Source organism: Heloderma suspectum, chromosome 2 (genome assembly GCF_057233095.1).
Source record: "Heloderma suspectum isolate Gila_16-S chromosome 2, 16-S_ref, whole genome shotgun sequence".
Taxonomy (NCBI): domain Eukaryota; kingdom Metazoa; phylum Chordata; class Lepidosauria; order Squamata; family Helodermatidae; genus Heloderma; species Heloderma suspectum.
This window is the reverse complement of record NC_139459.1, coordinates 61,484,402-61,504,450: the sequence shown is the minus strand read 5'-3', so window position 1 is coordinate 61,504,450 and position 20,049 is coordinate 61,484,402. Positions and strand designations below refer to the sequence as shown.

General features: G+C 40.4%; 1 protein-coding gene across 32 annotated transcripts in view; it reads left to right on the top strand.

Moving 5' to 3' along the window:
- ARB2A (ARB2 cotranscriptional regulator A) overlaps window positions 1-20,049 on the top strand; it is a 362,761-nt gene that overhangs the window by 241,580 nt on the left and 101,132 nt on the right. For 31 of the 32 annotated variants that reach the window (XM_084833676.1, XM_084833666.1, XM_084833655.1 and 28 more), the window contains 2 exons: window positions 9,001-9,117; window positions 14,300-14,384. In XM_084833676.1, coding sequence (XP_084689802.1) covers window positions 9,001-9,117; window positions 14,300-14,384 — 202 coding nt within the window. Of the gene's footprint in view, window positions 1-9,000; window positions 9,118-14,299; window positions 14,385-20,049 lie in introns of those variants that run through there. The other variant, XM_084833664.1, reaches the window with a different exon arrangement.

Genomic DNA, 20,049 nt, shown 5'->3' with positions numbered 1-20,049 from the left:
GTGCTGTTGGAAAAGAGTGTTTGCTATGATCAGCGTGTTCTCTTGGCAAAACTCTATTAGCTTTTGTCCTGCTTCATTTTGTGCACCAAGGCCATGCCTGCCTGTTATCCCAGTGATTTCTTGACTTCCTACTTTAGCATTCCAATCCCCTATGATGAAGAGGACAGCTTTTTTTGGTGTTAGGTCTAGAAGGAGTTGTAGGTCTTCATAGAACCGATCAACCTCAGCTTCTTCGGCATCAGTGGTTGGGGCATAGACCTGAATTACTGTGATGTTGAATGGTTTGCCTTGGATTCGTACTGAGATCATTCTATCGTTTTTGAGATTGTACCCCAGTACTACTTTTCCCTCCCTTTTGTTGACTATGAGTGCTACTCCATTTCTTCTAAGGGATTCTTGCCCACAGTAGTAGATATGATGGTCACCTGAATTAAATTCGCCCATGCCTGTCCATTTTAGTTCGCTGATTCCCAAGATGTCGATGTTCAATCTTGCCATCTCATGTTTGACCACCTCTAGCTTACCTTGACTCATTGATCTTACATTCCAGGTTCCTAAACAATATTGTTCTTTACAGCATCGGATTTTCTTTTCACCGCCAGACACATCCACAGCTGAGTGTCCTTTCGGCTTTGGCCCAGCCGCTTCACTCTTTCTGGCGCTACTTGGAAATACCCTCTGCTCTTCCCCAGTAATATATTGGACACCTTCCGACCTGAGGGGCTCATCTTCCGGCGTCATATCTTTTAGCCTTGTAATACGTTCCATGGCGTTTTCTTGGCAAGGATACTGGAGTGGGTTGCCATTTCCTTCTCCAGTGGACCACATTTTGTCAGAATTCTCCGCCATGACCTGTCCATCTTGGGTGGCCCTGCACGGCATAGCTTATGGCTTCACTGATTTACGCAAGCCCCTTCGCCACAACAAGGCAGTGATCCATGAAGGGGGCAGTTAGTTAGATTCATATAAATATCTGACACTAATTTTTAGAATTATACTGTGCTTTAATAATATCTTCAAAGACAGTGAGCCTCTGGGTTGCCTGGTCTTGTGCATTTGTTTGCTAAAATGTAAGCAACCTGGTGTAGTTGTAGCCAATTAGCTCAATTACACCCTGCAACTTATCTTTCAGTTGATCTATGGTCAGTGGCTGCTTATTTACATAGAAGTTAGCTGTGCGATATAAGCCTTTCACTTCACAATTTTTGAAATGGGCCCTTTTATCGTGGCTACAGAAAGAGGGGTGGTCCAGGAGTGGAACTAGTGGAGACATATAAGGCACCAGTTTTGTACACCACCATTTCTACACAAGTAGGGAACTCTTCAAGAATGGATTGGTCAGGTGCTTAACTTTTTTATTAAAAGCATTGGGAGAAAGGGGAACAAACCTTCTCTGTGAAAACTCACTGGGAGTGCTTAGTTCCATTTGGGCCCAAGGGTGATCTAGGATTCCATTGATTAGTATAATCATTTGCTTTAACTGGAATGCCTCATAGTATTTACAGATATTAGGGACTCCCAGTCCACCCTGTTTTATATTGTGGTATTGTACATCTTTCCTGAGTCTTGCTCACTTTCCCTTATGTATAAAGGTGTCAAATATTTCTTGCTAGCCACATAGTTCCTTATCAGAAATGTCTAGTGGCAAATAAAAGTGGAGAGGGGACACCCCTGCGAAGTCCCTTGATGAAACCTTATGGGCAGTGCATCTAGCTCATTGACCCTGATAGTTGTATTGGATGACTGATATTACATTGGTATTCATAAACCAATGGTACTCATAAACCCATTTGCATTTTGCTGAGCAAACCTATTAAGAAAGGCCATTCTAAGTGATCTAAGGCTTTCCAGGCATCCAGTTTCAGGACTGCAAGCTGTCTCTTGGAGTGTTTGCTAAGACAGATGACGTTAAGAAGCCATTGGATTGGGTCAGCTAACTGTCTGTCCAGCAAGAAGCCTGCTTGGTCTAGACTGATGTATTCAGTTATGATGCCATTGATTCTAGTGGCCAGGATTGATGTAAAAAGGTTCATGTCCTGATTGCTAGCCTTGCTATGGCCTTGTATGATGGGGTCAGCTTGGGTCCTTTCCTGGTTTTAAGATCACTATAATATGGGAGTCTCTCCATGGTTAAGGGGTGGGATCACCAGCTAGGATGGCATTAAATAGGATTACTAAGTGTGGCACCAGTTCTTGTTTAAATTTTTTGTAGAAGTCACCTGTAAAGCCATCTGGGCCCAGAGATTGGTTATTTTTGAGTCTTGCAATTGCTTGCAGTATTTCCTCTTCAGAAAATACTCATGTAATCCTAATGTAATCTATTGCCTTGATGTAATCAATTACAGTGTTCTTCATTTAGCAGCTGGAGCCACACTTTGTCTAGATATTTTTCCGATTTTTCTGTTTTTTCCATCTGTGGAGTCTCTGATGTATCGAGTGTTTTGTAAAATTTAACGAATTTTTCACAATTCTCTTTGCTGGAGTGCACTATGTTTCCCTTCTCATTTTGCAATGCTATGATTCTGTTCTGAGCTATTCTTTTCTTTAGGGTGTTTGCTAGATGTTTTGAACTTTTATTTCCAAATTCATAATATTTTTGTTGCAAAACAGGAGTTGGGTAGCAACCTTATGTACTTCTAATGCCTCCAGCTCCTTTTGATTTCTTAGAAGATCCCTGGACACACTAGTGGAGCCTTTTTTAAAATGAAGCTGTTCTAATTTGGCAACCTCTGCTTCCAGTTGCTTGCACCTGGCTTCATTAGTTCTCTTAAAGGCTGCTGTCTGGCTTATATAGGACCTACAGATTACTGCCTTCATGGGATCCCAGATTGGGGCTTGTGTTAGATCTCCTTCCCTATTCAATTGGAAATATTGTTGTATATCTTCCCGTACCTTGTCAGTAATGTCTTGCCTCATTAAAACATGTGGGTTGGGCCTCCATGCATATGTGGTAGACTATTGCCCTTAGATGTTAAGTGTGGTTTATGAGAAGACTGTGGTCTGAGACTCTTGAGCTCCCAGTCACTGAGTCTGTTATGGAACTGTGTCAGCCCCTGGAAAGTAGGATGTAGTCAGTACATGTACGGGTATGGCGTTGTGGAGAGAAGTATGTGTAGTCCCTTTCTCTGGGGTTGTGATCCCTCCAGGAGTCCAGCAATTCATAATCCTGTATTAGATCATCTAAATTCCACGTTGATGTACTCAAGATCAGTTTGTTCCCACACCTGTTCCAATTTCCATCACCGATGCAGTTGAAACCTCCACCCAGTATTACCTTACCATCCTTAAAGACTTAAGGGTAGTCTCCAGGCATGACTGCTGGCCCAAGTTTGGAAAATAAATGTTCCCAATTGTAAAAGTGTGGTCACCATAGTTCCCCTCGATAAGCAAGAATCTATTCCTCCTCCCCAGGTTCCTTAGTTCACCATTGCATTGAAAGGCCGGCATGTTTGACAAACTCTCTGGACTTTGATATACCTGGGGCCACAAATTATTGCCTAAACCACCAATGAGGCAGTCATGTGCCCTATAATTTTGGTTTGTGGGTTTCTTGTAGGAGAGTTATTTCAGGTTTTTCTTTTGGATGAAGTTTGAGACTTCTTGTCTTTTTACTGGATTGCCCAGCCGCTTTACATTTAGGGTTAGTATTTTAAGCTCCCCCATGGTATAGATCCATTATAAGGTATGCAGGTCCCACTACCAAGGCTGTCATTGGAATGTCTATCTACACTGTCTGCTGTTCTGAACTGTATAACAAATAACAAAAACAGAAGTCAACATCAAAACACTCTTCCAGCATATGGAGGGGATTCCAGTTAGGTTCCCTCCTGTAGCAACTCAGAGAGTTGTCTGCCTGTGCTTGATGTGAGTTGGGACAGTCATGAAACATATAACAACTAGGTCTCGCCAGATTGCTAATATTTAAAAGTGTTACTTTCAGATTTTAAATAGCTGTCACTTTTATAAAACTGATATGCATTTTCACTGATAATACCTCTGCGTGTGCATCAGTCTATATAAGCCTACCACCACATGCACCTTAGTGCACATAAACATGACTTGAGATCTGCATGTCATTTGGTATGTGGTCAAGGTCTTGGTCTGTACTTGCAATCTCCCATTCATCTCGCTTGCTGTTTTCAGCAATGGTAGGTCATCAAGGGTTCCCTTGGTGTTATCTCTGTTAATATCTACCTCTTCCGATTGACCGAGCTCAAGCATAAACATCTTCCATCAGGAAGAAGGTCTCCTTTTCTAGACTTTTGAGGGCATGGTTGGTGACTGGCATTTCTACTCACAGTTTTCCGGACTGGGTTGTCTGCTAGGCAGCTCTCTTCTTCTTCCTCATCATCCAGGATGTCTTCATCTGGTGACCCCTCTAACTGTAGCAACGAAAACATAGCTTTTGCCTCATGAATGGTACCAGCGGAATACGTCACAGCTGGCCATTAGGTGCAAAGGGTAGCCCTAGTGATATTTGAGTTTAGCATCCCTGAGTTTAGCTGTGAAGGGTCAGAATAATTGCCTCTTTCGAAGGGTCTCTGCACTCAGGTCTTGAAAAATCGTAATAGCCTTTAAATGTGAGAAGCCCATACTTGCAGCGTGCCCGCATCAGTGCCTCTTTGACTGTGAAGAGTGGAAAGCAAACGACAATGTTTCTAGACATAGAGCCCTCACAAGGCATCAGGCCTACTGCGTGATGGGCCCTTTCTATATCTGCTGTTGAAAGCTGCAGGTTTAGGATGATATCAGACAGCCAGTGCACTAGAAATTCTGCCATATTATTCCCCTCCTCCAACTCCAGATTGCCACAAATATGAATATTCTGGTGTCTGCTTCTGTTTTCAAAATCCTTAAGCTTCTGACACATATCTCGGGTAGCCAGCACAAGGCTCTGTAATTTGCTTTCCTACTCTGTCCCCACCCAGAGTGCTTCATATGCTGTTGTGGTAATATTAGGGAGTTGAACAAGAACATTATCAATTTTCTCTTCAAGTGGCTTAAGGGTGGATGCCCAGTCCTGTGCCATGTCTTCCCTGTGTTTCTGAAGGGTGGCTGTAATCTTCATTACTAAATCCACTGCCACCATATCCCCTCTGTGCTGCTTATCAGAACCAGAGGCCATTTTGTCTCCTTCCCTGTTCAAGGCCTCTAATGAAGTTGCAGGATTATGTGGCCCAAAGTAGGTTTTAAAGTCACACTTTTTAGCTTGGTGGGTACCTTGAGACATGGGGCAGATGAGGCAAGGAAGTGGGGGATTCTGGCTCTGGAAACGTAAGTAGATGCCAGAGGAGAGCAGGGAATCTTATTAGGAAAGAGTTACCATGAACAATGTTAAAAGTCAGGTTATTCTCAGAGCTGAGATGCACCAGTGTGAGGGATGCCCAAACAAAAAGAATGAACACTGACTGCCCAAACTCCAAGGCAGTTATAGGGCTCCAAAAAAAAGGAAACAAAGAGCTCAATGACTCAGGGGCTAGACTTTGGTCCTGGCAACTGAACAGAAGGCTCAGGAAGGTTCTTTGCCTCTTGATTAGTTTTTTATGTAGCTGAGTATGCAGAGTTGCATAGTGCAGTATTCAAAACAAAAGGTGTGATCAAGGGTGCTGAGGTGACTACTGGCATGGCAGTCAGGCTGTGGTGACTGTTGGTGTGGCAATCAGGCAGGCATTTGCATGTTTTCCCCAGTCACAGGAAACAACATTCTTTTAATCAAGAAGAAAGCAAGTATATTGTATGGCTTCTATACCTCTGTGGCAGTTCCATAGCCTTAACAGCATTCCTGGCACCTTTTCAGACTGTGCCTTCCAGAACAAAATGGCTTCTTGAGCCAAGGTGTCAGGGTAATCCAATTAAATTCATACACATGTCAGAGAGGCAGCATGACTGAAGCTCCTGTGTAATAAATGTGCATGTAGGATTTCATCTGTGCTGAAATAGCTTGTAACCTATTGGTGTTTCAGTAATGGAAGTTTTGTTTCCTTGGGATTTTACCATCCTGAATAATGTGGTTCTATCTGCAACAGTTTCCTAAAGTCACCAAGTTGGTGAATATTGGAAACAGAATGCTTTCACTTGATCTAGCGAGGCAGTTCTTAAGTTAATGATAAGAAGAGCAATGGGTTTGGGCATCTTTTTAACTATGGTGGCTAATGTATTCTGTCACCTATTTCTGGGTGGCTCAGCAGCTTGCAATCCTATACAAGCATTGCATAGTGTTAGTACATGACCCATGTGTCCCTATCCAGAGAGGTAGCATACTTAAAAATAAAACAAACATATGTCTGCTCCAGATTCATATAATCAACACAAATATATAGCCACACACATAGATTGTGTAAATTCACCCTTTGTATATAATCACAAGGATTGTGGTTTAGATAAATGGGCCACTGCTCTGATGTGACATGAAAATATCTATGTTCACATTGCATTATAGTGATGGTATTTGTGTCTTGTTTAGGTGCAATCTTAAATTGATTTTAAGGCTTTAAATTGTAGTCGTACTCAGCAAAACATAGTAATTCTAAAATGCTGAGTTGGCCTTAACAGTAAATACAGTGAACATTAAGTAGTATCCAATGAAAAAGTACAAAACAATTTTTAGTGTCATTTTGCCAAGGTATAGGTTGTATACGTTTGCTTTTCTTTTGTACTATTTCAACAAGCATTAATTCTCTTTATCTTGCATTCTAATATTGTATTTTCTGTTGTCCGCTGTTAGCATTTGGGGATTTGTTTTTGTGATTATTCATAAGTCATAGTTTAAGAACATACATAAATCTCTTTCCCATATAATACCAAACTATAGTTTGTTTAGCTTACCTCTGGTTTGTTTTTATTTCTGAAACTTACCAGGGCTAAAATCCAGCATAAGTGACTCATGACTTACTTAAATCCCATTCCTTTCAGTGGGTCTACTCTAAATAGGATTTATGTTGGATTTTACCTCAAGGTTACTAACCACCAGCATCATAAACTATCATCTGACATTGGCCTGTGAATCTTGGGTTGCATTAACTATTATTTCATCTAAACTTGGTATCCTGGTTTGTTGCATTGCTCTACACCCAGTGAGGGTTGGTCCAAGATATTTTGCTGCCTGAGTTGGACAAGATGTGCCTCCCCCCGCCTCCCAGTTCCATGTACAGAAGCTAATCAGACAGACAGTTGAATTGGTGACTGTATCCTCCATACACCTGAAGGCAGTAGGCTAGCTTGGGGGTTGAGGGACAAGGCACAGAGCATATACATCTTTGTTTTCCAACACCTCACCACTATTTCCCTCCCTCCCAACAGTTTTTGCCACCTATGGTGGCTCCCTCACTCTGCCTTGTGGTAGAGCCAGCCCTGCCCCCAGCATCCACACAGCTACAGAGACATGAGGGAAGAACAGTTTGAAAATGAAACCACCCACACAATTAAGGGTGCTGGCACTTTTCACAGACCTCTCCTTCCTTCATCACTCTGCCTGGCAGTATGGTCCTTTCCTCCAACCACATCCTCACTGAGAGGCTCACCCATATACCACAGTAGCTTTGCAAGGGGAAAAAAGTAGGTATTATGGATGCTTTTTCCCATACCTAATGCGGGATATATGTTAAAAGCACATCTTTGCTGTTAGCAAGCCATAATAACAGTTCAGCAGATACAGTTTCACAGTTTGACCTAAAAACCTTCCCCAGCTACCTCAGCCCACTCACTCCCACTAAAGATTGTTTCTGCAGCAATCCACACAGTCCCTTTTATAACTTAACAACCAGAGTTATTGCTGATATCTTCTCTACTTGCTCACCAGTAAAGTTTTAGTGGCAAAAAAGACATGTGTCTCCTTTGAAAGAGCGTCCAGGGCTTTTGTTTGGAAAGGTTGGGAGGGAAGAGTTAACAAAGAAGCCTAACAACCCTTCATGGAGAGTGGCTAGGAATGGGGGAAGGGGTGCTTTAGGACTGATTTTTGCTCAGATACATGCTGAGAGCTGCCAAATATCTCTGAAGAAGAGAGTATTTGTGTTCCCCACTCTGGGCTGGATCACACAATTGCAGTGAGGGAAATAAGCCACAGTGATTTATTTACCCTGCCATGCATGCTAGTCGGATTTTCCCAAATTACCCTTGCTGGCACGGCTTGCCATGTTGTTCAAACTTGGGCAGCATGGGTGGTTTGGGGTGGGGCAGCAACCTGCAAAGAATACAACTGCTCATGGGTTATCTGGAAGTTTTTGCCCCCTCAAACACGTCATGCTGCCCAGGTTCAGACAACACAGCAAGGCATGCCAGCAAGGCTAACTAGGGAAATTTGGCCAGCATGCATAGTACAGTTAACAAGCCACCGTGCCTTGTTAATCACGCTGCAATCATACAAACTCGGTCTCTGTTTCTACAGCCACCCAGTGGTGGGAGAACTGATGCTGCAGTGATACCTTGCTAGTCCTTGAACAAGGCAAAGGATAATTGTAAAGAAGACAAGCAGAAAACAAACCAAGATTAGGTAAAACAAATCACAGTTGGTTTGAACATCTGCGAGGTCGATCCTGCCCTGTTCAACAAACCATAGTTAAAACAAACTATGGCCTAGTATTACTGTGTATTGGAAGCACATATAATAGCAATAATTAATATCTTTTTGGGAAAGCAAAAAATTCCAGAGCCACTGTGAGAGTACAAGGCAGTTAACTTGGCTGGAAACTGAGGACAAGACATCAAGTCAAGACAAGCTTAGATTGATGTAGTGTTTCTGATGTGCAGTCTACTGAAAATTAATAGCTTATAGACATCAGTATCTTTCAGAAAGCTGTGAGTGTCAGTTTCCCTGCAGCACAGAAATAGAAATTTGAAAAAACTTGTAAAAGATGTTCTCAGATAATATTCTACTTTCTTTACTCTGATACATAAAATCATAGAATTGAAAGCTGTGTAAAACAAAAAGACTGAGTAGTTCAGCGAGTTTCAAGGTTAGACATTTTTGCACTTTAAGACATTTTTGGATTTTATTTTCCACAGATGATTCAACGAGAGGCAGAAGTAAAAAATAAAGTTACTGCTGTGGCATTGACAGACTCAGTTCACAATGTATGGCATCAAGAAGCTGGCAAAACTATTCGAGAGTGGATGCGAGAGGTGAGGCTCAATTCTGGTATTCAAGTGGCAAACCCCATTGTTTCAATTTTTTATTCTCTTTTCATAATTTACTTACATGAGTCTTAGAAAAAGTTTTAAAATACAGCCTATATTCTAAACGTAGTCTAATTTCCTTTCACTTATGCGTTGGCATGGGCTTGGATCCTGAAATCCTGTCAGCAAAACTCCACTGGGTCTTGCTAGCAGAAGGCAGGGAGAGAGGTAATTTTCATCAATTCCCCCTTTCCCCTGCAGACCCAATGCCCCCTGAAAATCTGCTCCTCAGATTTAGGGACCCTCTGGAAGAGTTTGGGAGGTGGCTCAAAGGACTGCAAATGGAATCAGCAAAATTCACCTCCTCCCCTTCACCAGTGGGCACCACCGCTGGATGAAAAGCCCTTCTGTGAACAGAAGGAACTCTTCCATTTGCACCAAGGCAACTCAGGAACCAAGTCTTAGACCAGCTTTTCCCAACCTGGTGCCCTCCAGATGAGAGTTGTAGTCCAAAACATCTGGAGGGCACTAGGTTGGGGCAGGCTGCCATAGACTTTTAAAGAAGGAAAATTGTTGTTTTAGCAAAGTCACTTCAAGGCTCCCTAGATGGTTTTTCTCTGATTCTGCTACTTGCATATTTTGTGACTGAAGAGTTTCTGAAGGGTTTTTTTAAATAGTTCCTTGAACAGAAAAGATATGAAGTTTGTGAAATAAATATATAGTCATGCACTCTTGAGGCTAGGCACATGGCACTTCTTGATGGATCCAGACTATGTCAGCTTCACAACATTACACACTGCCTCTAATAGTACCAATTATCTAACCGCATCAGTTATTATTTGGATCCTAGCCTGTTAAACAACCCATTTCAATCACTGTCTTCCCCTGTGTTCCACAGTAAACAGTGTGAAGTCATAGTCAACAGTGCTGGCAGTGACCTTTTTTAAAATAGTGGTTTTTTGCCACAGAAATATGGGCACAACTTGTTACTTTGCCCAAGAATCTCCAGATCAGAGCCTTCATGTTTGTATTGTTTTTATACTGAAAGTTGTCTTGGGAAGACTATGGTCTTGAAAGATGGCTAAGATATTGAATAAATTAAATAATTCATAGGCAAAGTTGATACAAATGCTTTAGACTTTCCAGAACTGATTATAGTTTTCAGGTCTATCTGATACTAGTGTATAGACCAGCCTTCCCAATCCAGTGCCCTCCAGATGTTTTGGACTTCAACTCCTATCAGCCCCATCTAGCATGGCCAATGCTCAGGAATTATGAATGCTGAAGTCCAAAACATCCAGAAGGCACCAGACTGGGGAAGCCTGCTGTAAACAAACCACAGGTCTTGCTGCAACCACCCAATGCAACTTGTAACTGTTTTTCAAACTGCCCCCATGCCATAGTTAAAATCCTGTTTTGAAGCTCTAGAGTGTTCCACTAGATACACAAGCTTTTGGATGTACATAAATGTATGTTGCTTGTGGTTGATGTATACTTTTTAAACTATGCCTTTTTCACTCTTAAGTGTGGGAATGCTGACCTGAAAATTGAAAGAGTTTGTAATATAAGATGTACTGAATTCCATTTTTCTTAATTTGTTTTTTTCACAGTCCACTTGTGCTTTTTTCACACTGCACAGACTGGTTTTTTTCACAGTCCAAGCTTTCCAACTGGAAATTTTTCTCTAATATATTCCTATTTTGGAATTTGGAAACAGTGGTAATATATTGACAGCGGCTTGGATCATAACCTTCCTTTTGTGAACGGAATAAAGTTCATGTTCATGGAATGGGACTTTTTCATCTCCTCCTTCCCTGTGCCCTCTAGAATCTTGGGGTTGGGGGACCATTGGGAATGATGTAAGATATAATGGGAAAGACTACAGATGGAAGGGGAAATTGGCAGAAATTGTCCTCCACTTATATTAATTGAGTGGCACCATAGGAACTAAGCCAATGTTAGCTGTTTTATCCAGTGTTTTAAACAGAATTGAGTTTTAGTGAAAACCTATAAGGTTAAGTCAAAAATAGCAAGTCTGCTTAGTGAAAGTAGACTTACTATTATTGACTTAACCACATAGTTTATAGGCCATGACCACTGGGAATAAAGAAACACCTAAGACAGGCTGAAAACGCAGATCTAAAATACACAAAAAGTACTAAAGCCTAAAGATTTGTCAGAAAATTCAGAGTTTCTTTATGAGAACCCAGAATGTTAAATGTATATCACCAGGGAAAAAATAATAAAGTCCCCATTTTCAATCTGATAATTAATTGTTCTTCGAATACATTTAAACATGACAAGTTCATTATCTTCTGTTTCATTCTCAGAGTAGACCTTAAAGAATAATAATAATGGTTAGTGAATTAAAATATGGATGGGATGTTAAAGAATGTTATATAAGCAGTATTTTTACAGTATACAGTGAATTTTATATGATTGTTACTAAAACTACAGCATGTCACCTGGGTATATTTTTACTTCATTAGGCTTAGGTCTAGAGGTAGAATGAATAATAATTAAAATCTTCTCTCAATTGCTTTGTATGTGTAGTGCTAATTGCTGTCATTGAAAGAATTAATAGTTAAAATAGCAATTTTTCATTGCATCTATCTACTCTGTATCATGGGCTGCCTATTTTTAGTACCAATAGAAGTCATAATTTTTAATTTATTAGGCACTGTGATGACTGATAAAACAAATCTTACACTTTCATATCTTCACTCTGCATTTGAGAATACTTAGTTCTTACAGGCAAGTGGCACATTGTATATAAAACTAGTTAATTGTGTTCCAATCTTCTGTATTATCTTAGATTCTCTGGTGTAATGTTCTATCAGTAGTAATATTAATTTTACCTATATCAAATGGATATAATACTTCATAAAAATTCCACCACTTTTGTAATTCACTACTAAGTTACAATTCCACAGTCAGCTTTCAAGTAAAACTTGGCATGCATCTTAAAGCCCTTGTGAAAAATAGAAATATTACCATCTCAACTGTTTTAGTAAAAAGTTAACAAACACAGTAGCCAGTTATATTTTTAAATGTTTTCATGGGTTTTTCACTCAGTTCAATAGTTTCACTGATCTACTGTTTCTTACAAAAATCTGCCATGCTTTGTGAACTTCACTTTCTAATCTCATACAGCAACCCTTCCTTTATATGCTTCCTGCTCTCCCTGGTCCCAGAACAGTAGGGTTGCCTTGACAAATCTATTCAAAAGCCATTCCTCTGCCTTTATTGGTGGGGATTGGAGACTTTGAAATTCTCTCCTCACTGCAACACAGCTGACATCTTCTTCCAGACAGAATGAATTAAGGAACTACAATAAGACACTTGATCTACCAGTCAAGGATCTTTCCACAGTGAGGACGGATTCCATGGTGCACAACTAGGGCAGCAAGCATCTAAAAATATACAATACATGCTTGTTTGCCAGAAGAACAATCTGCCATTTTGAAACAATGATTAATGGGATTTTTAAATAAAATTCTTAATTGAAAATAATTGTTTACATATTCATTCATTCATTTGGGGTGTACATGTTAAAAAAAAAAGTTTCTTCCTCTCCCCATGTTTTAATACAACTTATTTAATTTTTGAGAAGTGAAATAAAATGTCTTCACATTTTAACAAAAGCTGTGTAGATTCCTTTATTCTACAATAGATATTTAGGAATGAAATATTTAATGGCATAAACACTTACCCATTTTAGAAGTATGAATATTGAATACACACATTCTGAATTTAAGTTGAAAAATAAATCGGAACATAATTGGAACTATTTAGCCAAAGAGAGTTGAAGACAGTTAAAGTTTATATTTATACAAATATAAACACATCATACTTCCATAAAAGGTGACAACTTAACCTTTTAACCTACCCTTATTAATATGTAAACTCAAAGTTTTATTTAGACACATTTGCAGCCATTCTCTCAACTATATATTGAGCCATCACTCCTAGAAAACTGTGACTTGTATAAGTAAGCAAGATATAAGTTCCTCTTAATTAAAAGCCAACTAATAGGGGAAATGTGTTACATTTCATGCTGAGTTATTCCTAACTAAAATCTGATTCACATTCACTTTTTTGTAATCCATTTCTCTTTTATCTCTTGTATTCTCAGTGGGGCACTTAGTGTGGGCCACACCCATTTCAGTAAAGTGATTGAGCATAAAGCTAAGTTCACCCAATTCAATGAAATTTTTAAATCATATGCAGAAATAAGTATGTACCTAATTAAGATTTATAACCTGAGCCATAGAGGGAGCAATCCTATGGCTGCTAGACAATGGCTAGACAGCCATAGAATATGTTGTTTACCAGGAACTGACCTCGGAGCCCACGCTCCAAGGTCGGTTCCTGGAGAACCGACCTCCTCCCACTTCCGCACTGCCTCCGAGGCATCGCGGAACAGCCCTGTCCTTTGCACTCGCAAGAGGAGCACAGAGTGGCTGGAAAAGGGTGTGGTGAGCGTAACTACCTATACAACACAACATCCTATGTGTTGTACAGCAGCCTCCTTCCCCACTCTGTCCTCTCGCAGCTAGACAGTCGCAATCAGCTGTCTAGCCAAAAAAGCAGGGTAGGAGAAACATGGAGGGAATGATCCCCTCTGTGCTTCTCCTGCCCTGCTTTGGATAGGTGGTTGCCTCCGAGTTCGGAGGTGGCCGCCGATCTAGATAGGATTGCTCCCTAAATCTATTTTAGTTTCAGCAGCAAAATATTGACATGCCACAGTAGTTTCTGTGGCAGCTATTTAGTCCCCCCCCAAAAAACCCCATTACTTGGTGGTGCTGTGATATGATACTGCTAGGGTGTCTGGCTCCAATTACCTAAAAAGCCCCATTAGGTATTTTTCAAGGGAGCTGTTTCCCTAGACCCCCCTCCCCCGCCAATCTATGCTACACATGTCCTTGAGTAGCACTTGTACTGGAGCAGCGCATGGATACAACCATGCTGCTGACTACCTCTGCTCTGGGTGCAATCTCAAGGTTCAATATACAGATTCAAGCTGTGTCTTTGCTCTAGCATTACGACTCCTATGCTTGAGCCTTTGTACAATGACTACAGATTTATTTATTTATTGTATGGCACATTTACATCGCATTACAATAATGACTACAGAAATTAAAACCTTTGATACATGTTCTTGATTCAGATTTTTCTTCAATTACAGAACTGTTGTAATTGGGTATCAAGTTCAGAACCTCTGGATACATCAGTAGAGTCCATGTTACCTGACTGCCCACGAGTCTCTGCAGGTATGCAAACACTAATCCAGAAGTAAGCCCCCACCCCTCCTGCATTCTATTTTACCTCTGAGCCTTTAGTGAAACTTAAAAGCTTATATTATTCATTTTTTCTGTTATTTTTCTAGCTGCTTGCTTCTGCTTCCTATAGGACATATATACTAAAATACTGTTGGTTTTTCTCACTGGATTTGCTTAATTTATGAGTTACTGTAACACAGAAGCACAAAACATTGTAAAAGCATGAGGAAAAGTTGTAAAGTTTAATTTAATCGGATTTGTGTACACTGGGACTTTCTATCAAAATTCCCCAGTGAATCTACAGTTTGACATTAATACAATAAGATACCGAACAGCAGAGTGGGGGCGGAGGGAGTGGGTGGGATGGAGCTTTAACTATAGTAACTGAACTTTGCTATTGATGAAGATAGTATCAACATATGAAGCTGCTAGAATTTTAGTGATGATTATGAAATACTTATCTTTAGTGAGATCAATAAGGCCAAGATCCAAAGAACTATTAAATTAGTATGTGACATGGTAAAAGCTTTTGAAATTGAGAGGAGTTTCAAAAGTAATTTATGATGTAGCATGGGGCCAGCTATTCATAAAAATGAGTCAAAATTTTCACTATATTTTGACAAGCTGCTTGCATGAGCCTAAGCACCCCTTCTCTCTACCTAAATACGAGATGGTAGAGACAAACAATAGGGAAACTTCCTGTGCCTTATTCTCTACTTGCAAGTTTCCCAAAGTAATTTGACTTTGTGAAAAGAATGCTGTACTAGGCGGAGTCTTGATTGATCTAAGCCACCATATAGATTCAAAGTAGAGGTGGAGCCTGAGCCCCCAAATACAAAGCCACTCCTTTGATCCCACATTTACTGCTGCAACAGAAACCCATTTCACAGAAGGCAAATCAGTTAATTTCTCACTCTAATCACTTCCAAATCAATTCCCTTTCAACTAGCAGCTTGGAGAAGAGAAGACTGAGGGAAGACATGATAGCTCTCTTCAAATATGTGAAGGGCTGACATGCAGGAGACAGAGCAGACTTGTTCTCTGTTGTTCCAGAGGGGAGGACTAGAACCAGTGGGTGGAAAGTGCAGGGCAGCATATTTCAGGTAAACATTAGGAGAAACTTCCTAACAGCAAGAGTTCTTCAGGAATGAAACAGACTGTCCCAGGAGGTGTGGTGAGCTCTCCTTCACTGGAAATATTAAAACAGAGGTTGTACAGCTATCTGCCAGGTACGCTGTAGTTGTATCCTGCATTGTAGACCCTGCACTGAGTACAGTGTTGGAGTAGGTGACCTTAAAGGTCCTTTTTAACTCTAAAATTCTACCATTCTAATTTACCTCCCCCATTCATTACCCCTCCCCCCAGATCTACCTATCCCAAACTCTTTAACCACCAGGATCTTCCCAAATCAGTAAAAACCCCAAACACATTTTCTTTCTGCCTACCCAAAACTTCCTTTCTGCCTCTCCATTTTCTCTTATTATATGCCTTGTTTGATTCTCTCCTATCGCCAACTCCCACTTAAAGATAGGACTTTGGGCAGAAAGAAGACACACATGAACCTTGGGTAGAAAGAAGGCACACAGGGTCTACAATGCTGTCTAATCAGTAAGTCCCCAAAAGCTAGCCTGCCTTGGATTGTCTCCACCACTACCTCTTCTTCATGGTGGAGGCATCATTCATCATTTTGCACTCCTGTGTAAACAGGGAGAACCCTGTGAACCTTTCTCGCACACAACACAGGTACAACTGCAGCTCAAAAAGACCCTCAAAATAATTTTAAAATTGTTGATTTTAAGGTTTTCCCCCCTTGCTTTTCAAAAATAGTGGATGTCAGTGCATGTGCAATCTGAATGATGAGCCACAACTGAATGAAAGTAACAATAACAACAAAGAGCAATCCTGTGCTCACCAGAGAGCGTGGGGTGGGGGTGGGGGCATAGGATAGTTCGGCTTCCTGGCTCTGAGCTCGGAGATAGGACTCTGAGCTCGGAGACAGGAATCTACGCTCCCTGTCCCCTCCCCATCAACCTCATAGCTGGCACGGAGAGAACCGTACCAGTTATATCTCCATGTCTGCAAAACAGAGCATGGAGACGGGGAAAAGGGGGTGTTCCTAGGGACAAGGAAGGGAGGGGACTGGGTGGCTTAGGGTGTTTTCTATGGCCAGCTTCCTTCCCTCCCCCTCCGAGGCACTGCTGCTAGACTGGCGAAATTGCCCATCTAGCAAAAATGCAGGGCGGCTACTGTGCGAAGCTGGAGCTCTCTTCCCACCCTGCATTGGATACTCGTAAGCCTCCGAGTTCAGATGCTTACGAGTACCCAGGGTGGATCTAATAGTATATATGTTTCTTTAACATCTTACCCTGTTGAATCTATAAAGCATGTTTTAGTCTCCTGTAAATTATTTTTTCTTGTATATACAATATAGCAGATTATCCCATTTATACTGCCATATCTGAACTGAAATCAGGTTTATTCTTCAGAATTCAGGCAGAAGCTTACTTACTTCTTAACTAGAAAGTTTCTGGCTCCTTCTGTATTCTGCTGACCTTAGACCCACTAAATCTGATTCCCACACAATTGGTCTTGAGGATTTTACTGTGGAAACAGAACAGTCAGATCCTAGCACTTTTGTTAATTTGTTAAAGGCACATGAGTTAAGGATTACCTGCCTGCAGTTCCTTTGAGAGAAATGAACAGTTTTAGCACCTTGTCAGGAAGTATATTGCTTGTCTCTAAGCACTAAAACTTTCCATTATATCCTGGTTGTGCTTGCTAGGTTTGTGCTTACCCATTGCTGTGGGACACTGCAGTACTTGTGGATCACCTAGACTCAGTGTGGCATCCCTATATATACTGTTCTTCTTTCAAGAGAAGATATAACAACACAGACTAAAATGGTCTTCTTAGCTCCACCTCTATGATATGAGGTGGGGGAAGGACCAGAAATGGAGCTGGATCTGCATGCAATTAAGCAAGGGTTAACTCTCACTTCATTAATGAAGTGCAAATTGCTAAGGATTAAGGGACAATTACTCCTGAGCAGCTGGGTTCACACTTCATCTGAAGGTGGATTAGTGGACTGGTAAACTGCAAGTGTGAATTAGCTTTATGTCTCTTTAGCTGCAAGAAATCATTATTACTTTGCGATGGGAGGAGGAGCTGCCTTAGGAATGCCAGGTGGAGTTTCTGCAACTCCCCATTTTAGATGCCTTTCTTGCAAGTATGAGTGCATGTTATGCCATTTAAAATGAAGGGAAGTTCCTATATTTGAAAGTTCTGATCTTTCCTGTGGAAGTCATACATGAACCTTATTATCTCCTAGCCAGTGTTGTCAAGTAATCTGATCATATTAATGTAGAAAGATACACAAGTTAGTTGCCCTTTATTTCCTTGCAGTTGTACTATATTTATGCAAGGACAAAGAAAAACAACAACTTGCTTATAATGCACATTTACATAATGATTGTGTTGTTGTTGTTGTTACTTATTCATATAGAGCTCTTACATTTGCTTTATGAAAACTATCCTTTGTATAAATGTGCTTATAAAAACATGAACTTCCAAGCACCGATGAAAAATATTTTCTTAACAAAGATTTAGAACCCATTTATATAGTCAAAGCAAGCTATACAACCTCATAGTATCCCTTGCCTCAGATAAAAATGGTGACATTTCTTCTGAATAATAAGCAGGCCTAGACCTTGGAAAATTGTGGGAGACAAGAGAACCATAGAAGCAGAAGAGAAATGGATAATGGTTGCATGCTTACATCCCTTGTCCCTTTTCTTCCTTCCAATAGGAGATCAGCACTGTACAAAGCTTTTGAGTGAAGTCCCTTACAGCACCAATCTCTTGTTAGGCAGCAAGGAAGTAGGGATGAACTGAATCCAAGTGCCCCTGTCACACACTGCCACAACATGTACCAGTAGGTCAGCATTTTGAGAGTGTCAGAGTTACAGCACAGTCACTATAACTCAGAAGTAAGTCCTATTGAGTAAGACCCTGCTGTGCACCACAACCAAGTGAATTTCTGTAGGCTGTGGTACAGTAAGCAAGGTCCGCCCCTCAGAACATAAAGACTGGAGCAACCTATATGGGTGAAGGTTGTCTCTCTTAGATTGGAGTCTTAATCTGTGGGGCAGGGAGGAAATGCTGAGATTGTTTCTCCACGTCATGTGTGCACATATGCACGCACATTGACACACACACACACTCCCAACAGTTGTGCTGAGACAAGTTAGTGTGGTGGATTTGTTGCATACAACGTGTTTTATCCCCACTATAGCAGATTCATATATGGAAAAAACTATTCAGGTGCAGGTCACTGTCAGTAGAGTGCTATAATCCACTTTTTCTGAAACACAAATTACCTAGCATGCTGATACTTTTGGAATTTTACTTTAAATTCCTTTTTCCCCAAATATTCCCAAATAGAAGTATGGATGTGAAAACTTCGGACAGAAGTTCAAAGAAATTGAAATATGCTCATTTCATATGATTATCATTTTTTGTATTTTTATAACGCAAAACTACATATTTTCTCCCAGTAATTGAAGCATCCAGCTTGAAATACCTGGTTGAACTAAAGAATCTTTAAAAGAAATAATAAGAAAGGAGCAATTATCAGTTGCAAAAGATTATCTTAGAAATGTGAACTAATGTAAACCTATGCAGTGATGCATACCCGAATCTACAGGCAGCTCAAAACAACAGTTTTTAAGAGGTTTAAACTGTCACATTGATTTTATTTTATGTTCTTTGTGGCTATATGATCTGGCATTTTTCTTGATTTAGAAAATGTGTTCTCAGTCTGTGAAGTATAGCTTGTGAAAACTGAATTTTACTCAGGAAAACTATATATGTTAGCATTGCAAAGTACTTTTGCACTGTATCTGTGTATTTTGCTTAAGGCTATTAACATTGTAGACTGCTGTACAGCTGGTTACTCTTACTCACCATAGACACATGCTGTAATGGAAAGTTTCTAAACAGATGAATAAGCATTACACTCTTTCATAAGCCTAGTTAGGGAGATATGAATTGTTATTTCATGGAGTTCCAAGATGAGCAAGGCACAAGGCCAGATTAACCATTGTGCTCAACATGCTACATCAAATTGATAGGCTTTAGGCAAATCGGGTCGAGGTACTCAGTAGTTACTTCCAAACTTTTCAGAGAGGAGAGTAAGGCTATTATGTTCACTCTGCCACTTTTTCACATTCTTGGGGGTCAGAACATAGTGGCTATTAATTTACTAATGAAAGAGGAGTAAATGCCGTGATCCTACTTCAGAGTAGTTTAAAAGGCTGTTAGGGTGCCCAATTATTATGATTTCTTTAATTATTTAATGAATTTTTAAACTGCCTTTCAGGATAGATTATCATCCTAAGGCTGTTTACAGTAGTCAATAAAACAATAAGGTCATACAAAAACATTACTCAGAAAAATCACAGCAGCAGATAAATCAATAGATCAGATAAAGCACTTGAAATAAAAATAGCAGCAAATAAAAGCAACATTAAAATAATGGCAGCAGATTAAAAGTTATAGCACCACAGTCATTCATAAGCTGACTAGATAAAAGGTCTTCAGAGCTGTCTAAAGGCTAACAAGGAAGAGTTCAAACGTATTTCCCTGGGGAGAGTATTCC